Source organism: Hylobates moloch, unplaced genomic scaffold (assembly GCF_009828535.3).
Source record: "Hylobates moloch isolate HMO894 unplaced genomic scaffold, HMol_V3 SCAFFOLD_8, whole genome shotgun sequence".
Lineage (NCBI taxonomy): Eukaryota > Metazoa > Chordata > Mammalia > Primates > Hylobatidae > Hylobates > Hylobates moloch.
Genome location: NW_026652283.1, coordinates 84,878,221 through 84,892,199, shown reverse-complemented (window position 1 = coordinate 84,892,199; position 13,979 = coordinate 84,878,221). Strand labels below are relative to the sequence as shown.

The 13,979-nt window shown below is 45.9% G+C and overlaps 1 protein-coding gene across 6 annotated transcripts in view; it reads right to left on the bottom strand.

Annotated features, from left to right (window-relative positions):
- Positions 1–3,848: 3,848 nt before the first annotated feature.
- ZNF445 (zinc finger protein 445) overlaps positions 3,849–13,979 on the bottom strand; it is a 38,259-nt gene continuing 28,128 nt past the window's right edge. For all 6 annotated transcript variants that reach the window (XM_032161881.2, XM_032161883.2, XM_058442082.1 and 3 more), the window contains one exon: positions 3,849–13,227. In XM_032161881.2, coding sequence (XP_032017772.1) covers positions 11,063–13,227 — 2,165 coding nt within the window. In that variant the 3' untranslated portion in view covers positions 3,849–11,062. The remainder of the gene's footprint in view (positions 13,228–13,979) is intronic.

Below are 13,979 nucleotides of genomic sequence, written 5' to 3'. Positions count from 1 at the left end.
ACATGTCATATGAACCCCAATTATGACTGCATTTTTCCCCACTGCCAATCACCTTTCCCCATGCCTTAGACCACCCTACTTCTCTAACCTATAAATCTCTCTAAGTCTCATCTTTGGGGAGGTGGATTTGAGAGCCATTCTCCCATCTCCTCACTGGACAGCCTTGTGAATAATTCTTCTCTCTTTTGCAAAACCCATGTCACAGTGACTGATTTACTGTGTGAGAACAGAACAAACCCGGGCCTGGCTCAGTAACATCTGCAAACCAGTTGTCAGATGTGTCGTTTGCTCAGCACTGAAACCACATGTGGAAACAGCACCTGCACTTGGATCACTAGTCAATTAAGTTTACAATTAATCCACTTGTCATTCTCCAAGATCCATCTGTCTTCTGCACAGGCTGAGTAGGTGAGCTAAGTGGGGATGTGTTCCCGTCTTTGATGGTGGTACTAATCTCGACAGTCTCTCTAGGAATGTGGTATTAGTTTGCTTTAATATTTTTGTGAATGAGGCAGCTCTAGTGGCTTCTACTTGGCCTTTTCTACCAGAATTACTTTTACTGTATGGATCAGGGAACCAGTGTGGGATTCTGCCCATTGTTGACTATGTCTCTTCTAATTATGCATTCTAGAACCAGGGAAATAACCATAGGATGGGTTCAGGAATCTACTAGATCTACTGTGAGATGAATCTGAGCCAAAAAGTCCATTGATCACCTGACCTCCATACACTCATACTCTGAGGAACCATGGTAGCATTTTGAGTCTCCTGTAATTACTGCTAGTTCAGAACTAGAGGCTGGTTATCCCAGAAAAGTCTAATTATTTGCCCTTCCCAATGCACAATCACCCTGATAAATGGCCTTGGGTGCCTTTGGGGAGGCCTAGGAAGATAAAAAGTATAAATTATTGTCAGTGCAGCAGGGTCCTACCTCAAACGGACCTGACCTATCCTTTATTCAAGAAGCTGTGGGTCTGTGAACTAGATCAAGACTTGGAATTGTTTGAGGGATTGTAACTCTGTGTTGGTAATTTAGGTCAGACTTCTCTATTCACCAGACCTGGGGCTTTCCTACTTACTCGGATCAAGTAAAACTTTAGTAGGCAGCCCATCCATTTCAGTTCTCAGGACACTATGATCAGCAGGCAGACATCACAGATCTCTGTGGGTCAGACCATTCAGGATCCTGCTTTGGCTGCACTGTCCATGGCAGTCACCACACCAATCATGTTTTTGGTGACTGTTACCATATGGTCCCTGCCTCCTCAGGATTCCATCAGCCCCACTGCACTTGAGGGAGCATTTCCTACTGTAATGTGGCCTGTGTAGAATATCTGGCACTCTCTAAATGAATTTATTTCTCATAGTCTTAATGAAAAGAGTGTCCTCTGGACCCTCCCTGGGTGGGTTAGCAGGTATTTACATGATATATACTCAAGCATTTTTATCTCCCTAAGTGTTTACTATCTTCCTCTACAGTATACCAACGAAGTTCTTGCATTTCAACTCATTTAGTGCAGGTTATGTTTGGATCCGTATTTTTTTTTTCTTTTGGAGACGAGTTCTCACTACATTGCCCAAGCCAGTCTCAAACTCCTGGCCTCAAGCAATCCTCCCACCTCAGCCTCCCAAGCTGGGATTACAGTGGGTCCATATCTCAACAACTCACAAGCAAATGAAGACAGCCATTCTCAGCTTCTCAAGTTAAAACAATGAACCACAAATCTCTGCTTAATTATCCCATATCAAAGAATTCAGCCTGATCTGACTTTATATTCCTTCCACGATGATCCTGCACCCTTGTTACCGAAAAATGTTCCCAATCCAGACCCCAAGAGAGGGTTCTTGGATCTCACACAAGAAAGAATTCAGGGCGCGTCCATAAAGAGAAAGCAAGTTTATTAAGAAAGTAAAGGAATAAAAGAATGGCTACTCCATAGAGCAGCCCCGAGGCCTGCTGGTTGTCCATTTTTATGGTTTCTTGACGATATGCTAAACAAGGGGTGGATTATTCATGCCTCCCCTCTCCAGGCCATATAGGGTAACTTCCTGATATTGCCATGGCATCTGTAAACTGTCATGGCACTGGTGGGAGGGTAGCAGTGAGGATGACCAGAGGTCATTCTCATCACCGTCTTGGTTCTGGTGGGTTTTAGCTGGCTTCTTTACTGCAACCTGTTTTATCAGCAAGGTCTTTATGGCCTGGATCTTGTACCAATCTATCTCGTCCCGTGACTTAGAATGCCTTAACCATCTGGGAATGCAGCCCAGTAGGTCTCAGCCTCATTTTGTTACAGGAAAGGGGTCCTGATCCAGACTCTAAGAGAGAGTTCTTGGATCTCGTGCAAGAAAGGATTCAGGGAAAGTCCGCAGTGCAAAGCAAAAACAAGTTTATTAAGAAAGTAAAGTGGTGAAAGGACAGCTACTCCATAGACAAGAGTAGGATGGAGTAACTACCCTCTAACCTGAGGTCAGTCAAGTGTCCTTGCCTTTTATTAAGAGGGGCCTCTAACCCACTCTGTCTTAGGAGAAACTCCAACTCCCTAAGTTGGGCCTCTAACCCAATCCCATTTGTTACTCGGGTACCCCATCACTTACCCAAAGTCGTCCAATCAGTATCAGTGCTGCAGTCTATTTCTTTGGGGTTGTGGGGATTTCTTCAGTATCATCCTTTCTGTGGTTTGCCAGAAATATGTTACAGGACCCCAACACGCAAAGGTAGTCGTTGGGTCAACGTTTCTGCACTATAGTCCCTTCTGTGGTCACCAGAAATGTTACAGGAAAGGGGTCCCAATTCAATCCTAGAGGTCAGGAATGCCTAACTTTCTGAGAATGCAGGCCAGTAAGTCTCAGCCTCATTTTCCCAGCCCTCACTCAAAATGGAGTCGCTCTGGTTCAAACACCTGTGACACTTTTACCCAGCCCCTATTCAACATGGAGCTGCTCTCGTTCCAATGCTTCTGACGCTATCTCTACAGATGCCCCAGGTTTCTGTAAAAATTGGCAAAATTATGCAATTTGGAGAGTATTGTATCTCCTCAGTCACATTTTGCACTTCACTTTTTTTTTTTTAATTGAGACAGAGTCTCACTCTGTCGCCCAGGTTGGAGTGCAGTTGTGCGATCGCGGCTCACTGCAACTTCCACCTCCTGGGTTCAAGTGATTCTCCTGCCTCAGCCTCCCCAGTAGCTAGGATTACAGGCATGCACCACCACACCCAGCTAATTTTTGTTATTTTTCATAGAGATGTGGTTTCACCATATTGGCCAGGCTGGCTGGTCTCAATATCCTGACCTCGTGATCTGCCTGCCTCAGCCTCCTGAGTAGCTGGGACTACAGGCGCCCGCCACCACGCCCGGCTAATTTTTTGTATTTTTAGTAGAGATGGGGTTTCACCGCATTAGCCAGGATGGTCTCGATCTCTTGACCTCGTGATCCGCCCACCTCAGCCTCCCAAAGTGCTGGGATTACAGGCATGAGCCACCGCGCCCGGCCAAAAAATAATTTTTTTAAAAGGAGTCCAGGCACGGTGGCTCACACCTGTAATCCCAGCACTTTGGGAAGCTGAGGCAGGTGGGTCACTTGAGGCCAGTTCAAGACCAGCTTGGGCAACATGGCCAAACCCTGTCTCTACAAAAATACAAAAATTAGCTGGGCGTGGTGGTGCACACTTGTAGTCCCAGCTACTCAGGAGGCTGAGGCTGGAGAATCGCTTGAGCCTGGGAAAGTGGAGGTTGCAGTGAGCTGAGATCGTGCCACTGCGCTCCAGCCTGGGTAACAGAGACCTTGTCTCAAAAATAAATAAATAAATAAATAAATAAATAAAAGCAAAACGCAAAAAGTGGTGGTGGGCATAGGTCCTGAGCAACATCAGCGGACTTTTGGAAGACATATGCCTCAGGGAAGGCCATTACATGTTCTTCAGGCAAAAGGTGGTTAACTAACATTCAGTCTCATTGTGACCCTCCCTTCTACTCCCTGCCCCAGCATTAGCAGCTGGGACCTCTCCACAGAAGCACGGATCCAAAGGCCACAGGGCCCCTCCCTGAGCACAGAAACTGTCAGCCCAGCAGTCCACTCCTCCTCCACAGGTCTAAGTTCAGCTCCACAAGGTCCCTCTTTCAATCTCCCACCTTTCAACAATACTAGCCACGTCTCTTTGTTCCTGCTTTGCACTTTGCTCCATATGAGGTGGGATCAACAAACTATCACTCAAAACTGGTTCGGATGTTGAAACTGATGACACTGCAGACACCAAGAGGTTATGAAAAAGTTTACTATTCACATGAGGCTTTCTAGGGAAAGCAAAGCGGGCACCCATGCCAGTCTGTTGGGCTTCAGTGAAAAGGAGGGGCAGGTGGCTCTGGTTTTTGTTGTAGTTATGAGAGCTCAGTGCATTTGTGACAGTCAGGGTTTGCAGAGTTTGAACTTCCCCTCTGGCGCAAAGAGGAAGTGCCTGGGCTTTCTTATCAGCTTGTCCAGATCCGGGCAAATTGAGGGTGAGAGCTTGAAAGCTGTTAGCAGACAATCATCAAACATGGAGGGACTCTATTCCAGCTCCCCCAGTCCTGGGGTGGCGGCTGCTTAGCAGTTACTACCTCCAAGACACCTCGACATTTTCTTCTTGCCTTTTTAGCTACTTAAAGATAGTACGCTTCTTTTAAGTTCTTTGCTAAAATAACTGGTGTGGTTTCTGGCAACTAAAATCTGGCTGATATAAAATCTCCTTGCTGTTCTTAGCAGGGTTAGCATTAACTTTAAAAGGTGTGGTAGCTGGCATACAAGTATTTACTCTCCTTTTCCTCATCTAATAAAGTAGAATGAAAAGCATCTCCATCCTCTGGATCCCATTTCTTCATTAAAATTATGAGTTCATAGCTTCTGGCTTCACTTGTTATTAAGCAAAATTAAGGAGATTTAGGCAAGGAGGAGTTTATAATTTCCTATAAAGGCATGTCTTGGTGATTGTGCGTCAGTATATAGAGAATATCCTCATTTTTAAAAAAAACTGTGGTCTGGTATTTCATCATAGATGTACTAGAGTTACTTAAGCATTCGTTTACTAATAGCCATTTGTATTGCTCCTGTTACCAGAAAGCGGTCGTGATCCAGTCCCCAAGAGAGAGTTCTTGGACCTTGCTCAAGAAAAGAATTCGGGCGAGTCCACAAAGTGAAAGTAGTTAATATTAAGAAAGTAAAGAAATAAAGAATGGCTACTCCATAGGCAGAGTAGCCCCAAGGGCTGCTGGTTGCCTATTTTTATGGTTATTTATTGATTATATGCTAAACAAGGGGTAGATTATTCATAAGTTTCCCTGGAAAGGTGTGAGCAATTACCAGAACTGAGGGTTCCTCTCCTTTTTAGAGCATGTAGTGTAACTCCTGATATTGCCATGGCATTTTTTTTTTTTTTTTTTTGAGACAAAGTCTTACTCTGTCACCCAGGCTGGAGTGCAGTGGCACCATCTTGGCTCACTGCAAACTCCGACTCCCGGGTTCTAGAGATTCTCCTGCCTCAGCCTTTCAAGTAGCTAGGATTACAGGCGAGTGCCACCATGCCCAGCTAATTTTTGATTTTTTAGTAGAGACAGGGTTTCACCATGTTGGCCAGGCTGGTCTCGATCTCCTGACCTCATAATCCACCCGCCTTGGCCTCCCAAAGTGCTGGGATTACAGGCGTGAGCCATTGTGCCAGGCCTGCCATGGCATTTGTCAACTGTCATGGCACTTGTGGGAGTGTCTGTTAGCATGCTAATGCATTATAATTACAGTATAATTACAGCAGTGAGGACAACCAGAGGTCGCTTTCATTGCCATCTTAGTTTTGACCAGCTTCCTTACCACATGCTGTTTTATTGGCAAGGTCTTTATGACTGTATCTTGTGCTGACCTCCTGTCTCATCCCATGACTTGGAATGCCTAACCTCCTGGGAATGCAGCCCAGTAGGTCTCAGCCTTGTTTTACCCAGTTCCCTATTCAAGATGGAGTCACTCTGGTTCAAACGCCTCTGACACTCCCAATTTTTGCCGGTGACGAAATGGAAGCCTTGAAAGATTAAGTGGCTCACTCTTAAGTAACATCATGTACCTGGCAGGGATTTCTATAAAGTCATAAGATGTCAGAGACCATGGTTAAGAAATATTTTTACTTTGAAACACTTTAAGCAAACAGTTAAAAAGTACCCACCACACTATCCTGTTAAAATCTTAACATTCTGATGCCTCTGCATCAATTTTTAGAAAAAAAAAACAAAGAAAACACAACTGAAGTCCCCATGTACCCTCCCCAAATCCATCAGGTCTCCTGCCTTAGGAAGGCAGAATGGTGACTTGCACACATCGTTCCAATACATGATTTTACACTCATTTCATATTATTTGAATCCACAGAAAATAGATTACTGTGCAAAACAATAACACTTTCTATATGTCCACAATGCTTACATGCTAGACACTATTCTAGGCATTTTACATGCATTACTTCATTGACCACCCCCCACCCACAATCACCCTGTGAGATTGCCACCACTATCCCATTTTACAGAAAAAGTGAAAAACAAGTTGAAGTAACGTGCCCACAGGTACACAGTATGCTTAACTTTACACAAACAGTACCTTGTACGTAGCTTCACCAACTTTCTCAGCATAATTTTTCATCTATCTGTGTTGAGACGTAACTCTTTCATATTCACTTTCCAAGGACCAAAACCAACCCATTTATTTATCCATTCTTCTGCTGATGAAATGCAGGCTTTTCCCAACCTTGCTACCTAAACAATACTTCAGTGAAGTCTTAAAATCATTCTCTGTTCACATGGCACTTCTCTAGGATACATCCAGGAGTAGTTGCTGGGTGGTTAAGTGCACACAACCTTCCAAGATTTTGCAAATTGCCTGGCACAGTATTTCTCACAATTTCTAAAAGCAGTGTTAATTATCGTTGTTCCACACACTTACCCACACTTGGGCTTTCAAAATGTGCCAGCTTTCTGAGTGTGAGATGGTCTGTATTATTTTACATTTCGGTCGGTCTTGGTCAGCAGGGGTGGGGCAGACCACACTGAACAGGTGACAGAAAGATCTTCAAATACCCACTCCAGCCATCTGGCTCTCCTCAACCCCAACTTCAGTTCCTCCAAGGGAGTGGGGGAAAGGTGGGAAGGGCTGGAAGGAACCTGAATGTTCTCCAGGCCAGGATGAGATGCAAGATGAGACCTGGTGCTTAGGGCAATCAGAAACTGTCAACTGAAGCCAAACAGCTCAGAACCACCCACAGCTGGGTTCCTAACCAGCAGGTGTGTGTTTGTGGGTGGCTTCCAGTCAACATTTCACCCCACAGCCCCTTAAAAAAACCCCAACCCTGACTCAACCAAACTAAATTCAGTTCCAGATTCCTTAACAGAGGTAATTTTGTGCAAGATCTTTTCTGCATGGCAAACAGATAAATAAGCACCCAACCCTGGCTTCCAGAGTGCTTGGTCTGGCTATGGAGATGGACATAACCAAAAACACAAACATCACCTGACATAGGCACCAAGAGAGGTGGGGCCACGGGTTTAGAGGCACAAGGGTCAGACAAGGTCAGGCCTTGAAGAATGAAGAGCTAAACCGGCACAGACAGGGGTGTGGCACTCCAGGTGAAGGGAGGCAGCACAAGGCAGAACACTCTGGGGGGCTGGCGTGGGGAAGGGACAGGAAAGCCAAATTCAACACTGATTCTGCCAAAATCTTTAGTAGTTAGCACCAAGGAGTCAGTCAGGCTTCTACTTTTTTTCCTTTCAGCTAATCTGAATTCATTAATATTTATATAATTATAGTACTTAGAACTAAAATTATTTGAAAACTCAGGTTATTGGACAAACAGGATCAGTATTATCCCAAATATAAACAGCTTACTTCAGGATAAAATAATTTCTGGTTTTTTGGCCAGGCACAGTGGCTCACACCTGTAATCCCAGCATTTTGGGAGGCCGAGGCGGGTGGATCACGACGTCAGGAGATCGAGACCATCCTGGAGATCGAGACCATCCTGGCTAACACAGTGAAACCCCGTCTCTACTAAAAATACAAAAAATTACCCGGGCGTGGTGGCGGGCGCTTGTAGTCCCAGCTACTGAGGAGGCTGAGGCAGGAGAATGGTGTGAACCTGGGAGGCGGAGCTTGCAGTGAGTGGAGATCGCGCCACGGCACTCTAGCCTGGGCGACAGAGTGAGACTCCATCTCAAAAAAAAAAAAAAAAAATTCTGTTTTTCACTTCATTCTTTGCACATTTTAAAATTTGATTAGAATGTTTAAAAATAAGCACATTTCATTCTATAAAAATGACAGGTCAGGCACAGTGGCTCACACCTGTAATCCCAACACTTTGGGAGGCAGAAGTGGGTGGATTGCTTGAGCCCAGGAGTTTGAGACCAGCGTGAGCAACATGGGAAAAAAAAAATAAAACTTTTGTCTCCACAAAAAAACATAAAAAATAAGCTGGCACGGTGGCACGCACCTGTAGTCCCAGCTACTCGGGAGGCTCAGGTGGGACCTGAGCCTGGGAGGTTAAGGCTGCAGTGAGCTGTGATCCTGCCACTGCACTCCACCCTGGGCAACACTGTCTCAAAAAAAAAAAAAAAAAAGACAGTAAAAATATCCCTATACTGGGGCAGGAACTTTACAAGGTATCCTGTGGCAAAGGGAGCAGAGATGGGAGGGAAAGGGGTGCTAAAAATGTGATTGGAAAGGGACATTTCCATGGTTATAAGACCAACTGACATGGAAGCTGCACCTCTGAGAGGGCCCTGGTCCTAGAGGTCAACCACCTGATGGAGATCCTTGGTAAACCAAGCCCTCTTTCACCAGTCTCAGGAATCAGGTAGCACAGCCAAGCACTCTAACTTCACACATGAGGAAATCGATGCAGAGGTTCATTGACTTGCTCAAGATCAATCCTGCCAAGAAAAGGCACACCATGCCTGGAACCCAGATCCGATGACTCCAAGACCCTTCCTATGACTCTGGCCCCCCTGCCCAGCCACTTCTAGTGCCAGTTTTGGGACAGTGAAGGGACACCTTCAGTGCCACGAACAGCTGCTGCCGTAGGAAGGCAAGAGGATGACAGAACCAAGATGACCAAACCTTCCTGAGGACAAAGCTGAACAGGCATCAGAACACCAACAGGAGACTTCTGCCTCGCTCCTACCATCCCGTGACACCACCACACAGTATCAGAGCCTTCATTTTCACCTGCTCATGGCAATCCAGAGCAGATAAGATTATTCCATACTCTACTGAAAAAGACATCTTCCAGGTTGGCTTCTTCTCATTTCAAGAAATGACCAGCTCCGTGAACGGGCCCCTACAGTCGGGACACTGCTATACTATTAAAACATTTTATCCTTTCATTTATAATCTGACCTCTTCAATAATCAGAACAATGATTACTCACATGCTTCAGCAATATCACTCCTTTGCCTTTAAGTAATTGATTCTTGCTTTTTGCTTCAACACAAGTGGGTGGGCCAGTGAGGGAGCTCCTCCCAGAACAGGCCGCCTTTTCTCCTGAGAGCAGCAGGCACATGCACTTGTTCCTTCGGGTTGAATCTGATTGCTAGCACCAGATCTCATACATGGAGAGGGGTATGTGAAGCTGAGAGGGGCCTGCAGTGTGCAGGGGCTAGAGACATGAACACAACAATGGTAAGCATTTACATCTGCTGAGGCGGAGGATCCTGTAGAAAATTCAGAAATGGATTGGGGAGGAGTCTGATTTATGGCAACTGGCAGCAAGGGTAACTGCATGAGAAACCTTTCACCCATTCCATTTTACTGAGTCCTTGGATCTGTGGTTAACCCTTATAAAATATAATTCAGATTCAAACCACATCACTCCTCAACTCAAAATTGTCCAAAAGCTCCCTGCCTCCCTCTGAGGCAGCTCAAGCCCCTGTAATGACCCATGATGCTCACATGGCCGGGCCTATGGCCTCCCTGGCCCCTCTCCTTCCCTTCCAGCTGGCTCCCTGCACTCCATCCCAGGGGCTTCCTTGCTATCTTGAAGACACCAGTCAAGACCCAATCTCCTCTACCTGCAACTCTCCCTAGAGAGCTACCTGCTACTTCCCTGGCTTCCTTCAGGTCTTTGCTCAAATTTCACCTTCTCAGTTGAGGCCCTCCCTGACCAGACTATCTAAAATCACAATTGATCTCCCAATCCAGCACTCCCTCTCACTCTTCTCTGATCCACTTTGTCCACTACACACACCACCATCCAGAATACTGCATATCCCATTTGTTTGTCATCTGTAAAGATCCAAGATGGCAGGATTTTCATCTGTTCTGGTCCCTGCTGGGTCTCTGGCAAACACACCAGTGCCTGGTGTATGGGAGTGCTCAGCACATTTCTGTTAAACAGATGGATCGCTGCTGCCTATGCAGGCCTGTGGGATGGGGATGGCAACAGGGTACTGGTAGAGTTCCACACGCCAAGCACTTGAGCCCAGCATCCTGCTCTCCTCCACCTGCCACTGAGACCACTCTAACCCCCTAGCAGATATCCAAAAGCCAGCCAGAAAGGCTGAAGCCCCAGCCAGAACTCCCCAGGGGGCATTTGGGAAGACTAGGAGTTCTTGATGCTGCTGCTTTTAAAGTCAACAGAATAGGCATGGCCACAGGCCAAACTTGAAGATAAATCTAGGGTCCCACTGGCCCCTTTCCAGCAGCCATAGCCCATGATGCCACAGATATTCTGTCCAACCACAAAGGGCAGTGGTCTCTCTCTTCAGAGTTGTGGAAGGAGACCTGAATAGGGGAGCCGCAGGCTATGGTGCAGAGGCCACTCCTAGCGGCCCAAGTCTCCAGAAAGGCTCCAAAGAACATTGTGCTGCGCTTCCCCAGAGTCACATCCTAGCAGGCAGGCTGGGGACTCCCCAAGCTTTTAAATCCTTGAGATTCTGTCACTAGCTTCCAAAATAGAAAGGGCTGGGCCCTTTATCAAAGTTACTCCACACTGCCTATAATTAAGGGTTCTCTAGCAGGGGACTGAGAACCCACCCCCACTGTCATTGTCAGGTCCCAGGCTAATCTCTAATATGGTTTTTCATATGCCGAGCCAGGTTCGAAGACCACCTGAAGGTCTTTCCACACTTGCTGCATTTGAAGGGCCTCTCTCGAGTATGAAATCTCTTGTGGCTAATGAGTTGTGAACTCTTGTTAAAAGTTTTCCCACATATGCTGCATTTATGACACTTTTTCCCAATGCTTACGTCCTGGAGTCCAGTGAGCCTGGAGCTCTGGCTGCAAGCTTCTTTGCAGTCTTCGAGGCGCATCTCTTCACTTGGTTTTAGCTTCTGTAATCTCAACTTTGTGTCCTGAGAGGAAGACCGCGCAGGCGGGCTACCTTCAGCCTGTGATGCTCTGGTGTGTTTCCTCTGGTGACTGGAAAGGGTATGTCTCCCAATGAACTCTTTCCCACACCACTGACATTTGAAAGGTCTCTCTGTAGAGTGGATCCTCTGATGGTTAACAAGGCGATAGTTTCTATCATAAGATTTCCCACACAGATTACATTTATAGCGCTTCTCTCCACTGTGTATTCCCTTATGATCTAAAAGGGTTCTTTTACGTGTAAAGGTTTTCCCACATTCTTGACACCAAAAACGTTTCTCACCAGTGAGGATTTTCGGCTCCACATTTGGAGTCTTTTCACTCTCATGGCAATCATACTGTTTTTGAAGTGAGTGAATCCTCTGATGTCGGTAGAGATTGGAACTCCATCTGAAGGCCTTCCCACACTCCCTGCACTTATACGGCTTCTCTCCAGTGTGAACTCTCTGATGGATGAGGAGGAATGAGTGATTGCGGAAGGCCTTGCCACACTGGCTGCATTTGTAGGGCTCCTCTCTGGAGTGACTGCTCTGAGGAACCTGGAACACTGTGTCCTGACTAAAAGATGGCCCGCCCTCAGGTTTTCTTTTCATGGCATGCTTCTTCTTATGAACAATAAAGGCTGACCTATAGGCAAAGTCCTTCCCACAATCGCTACACTGGTAAGGTTTCTCACCTGTGTGAATTCTCTGGTGGTCAACGAGAGTTTTCTTTCTAGTAAAAGTTTTCCCACACTGCTGACACAAAAATGTTTTCTCCACAGCGGGAGCACCCTGGGGCTGACTGCAGTCAGGAGATTGCCTGAAGCCTTCACGACATTCATCTTGTTTGTAGAATTTTTCCTCCTCATGCAACCTCATATGACGAGTAAAGTTTGATCTCCACCTAAAGGTTTTCCTACATTTGGTACATTTATAGGGCTTCTCCTGGGTGTGAATCCTTTGATGTTCAAGAACATATGACTTACAGTGGAAGGATTTCCTGCACTGGCTGCAGTCAAAGAGTTTCTCCCCACTTTGGTCTCCCAAATGATGATCAAACCCTGAGCTGTAAGTGAGAGCTGCCCTATACTGATTCAATTCAAGAAATTTCTTCTTAGCATGGGTTTCTCGGTGCAGACGGTAGGCTGACAGACGTCGGAAAGCTTTCTCACATAAATCGCATTTATAAGGCTTCACTCCAGTGTGAATTTTCTCATGCCGCGCGCAGTTGGAACTCCACCGGAAGGCTTTCCCACACACCCTACATTTAAATGCTTTCTCTTGAGTGTGAAGTCTCTGATGATATGCAAGATGGGAGCTATGACTGAAAGTCCTTCCACAGTCACTGCACTTAAATGACACTCCCACCGTGTGAAGACTCTGCCCATGTTGGTGATGAGAGCTAAGGCTGAAGTCTTTTCCACACACGTCCTTTTTGTTCCCTTTCAGTCCACTATGAATTCTCTGATGTAAGCTGAAGCCCCCAATCACGTGTCTGAGCCCCTTCCCATATTTCTTGTAGTCATAGTGGTGTGAACTCATTCTGAAGTGTTTGCCACAGCCATGTTTAAGGGATTCCTTTCTTCCAGAAACTCTCAAATATGTAACATGTTTTAAGTCAAGACTATTACTTCCTGATACTTCAGAGTCTTTTCCTGTCCTTTGACTGAAATTGGTCTCTTCTTTCTTAACTCTTACTTGTATGGGATTTTCACATTGATCCTTCTGCCTGCTCTTCTGTTGAAAAGATTCTCTAAGCCCAATTCCCTCAGAAACACTTGTTGCAGGACATCCTGATGACACAGCTAAGGTTTCTGCTTCTTCCAAAGGTTCCTGATTTAAGATGAATTTGTTTGTTTTAATCTGGAGGTCATCTCCTGACAAAAAAATATAACACAAGATAATGTATTCTTTTCCCATACTTGGAACTGCAGAAAGCACAAAAGGGCAATAAAATGTCTGGGTGGCGAGGCTTTTGCCTGACTGCCAATACCTTTATAAAGTAGTCAAACATAAGGCAAAACATGGAAGATTATCCCAGATTACAGGGAAGGGAGGAGAAAAGCAAGATGGGCAGGGCAGCTAGAGATATGCAGACATCACATCCAGCAGGGAAATAAAAAGGATTAAGAAGAAAGTGTTAAATAGCCAGAGTGGGAGAAGAATCATGGCATTACAGAAAGGTACCCAAAAGCCAAGGGGTGGGGCTCCAAGGAGCACTTGGCTGAAAGGGCTGGAGATCAGCCTATTACAAAAAGAAGGACCAAGAAAAGAAAGAACAGGAGTGGGATGAGGGCTCCTAAGAGGAGGAAGGGGTGAGTACAGGAGTACAGCAGGAGTGCAGGCCAGGAGTGAGGAGGAGCATCAGTGAGTGAAAGACAGGAACAGTGAAGCCCTCCAGCAGGCAAGAACTATTATTGAGAGGGCTGCTGGGGGAGGGGAACAGGCGAATAGACATGGCTGGAAATGAATGACCTCTCAGAGGCCAGCCAGGATGGAAGAGACCCAGTGGCCCAAGCACCCTTATGAACACTGTTAAAGATCTTCCTTCCAGCAAACAATGGAGTAAATTCCCAGTGATGTAACTGACCTTAAGAAAAAGAAAAGTAAAAGCAGAAGGAGCAGGACG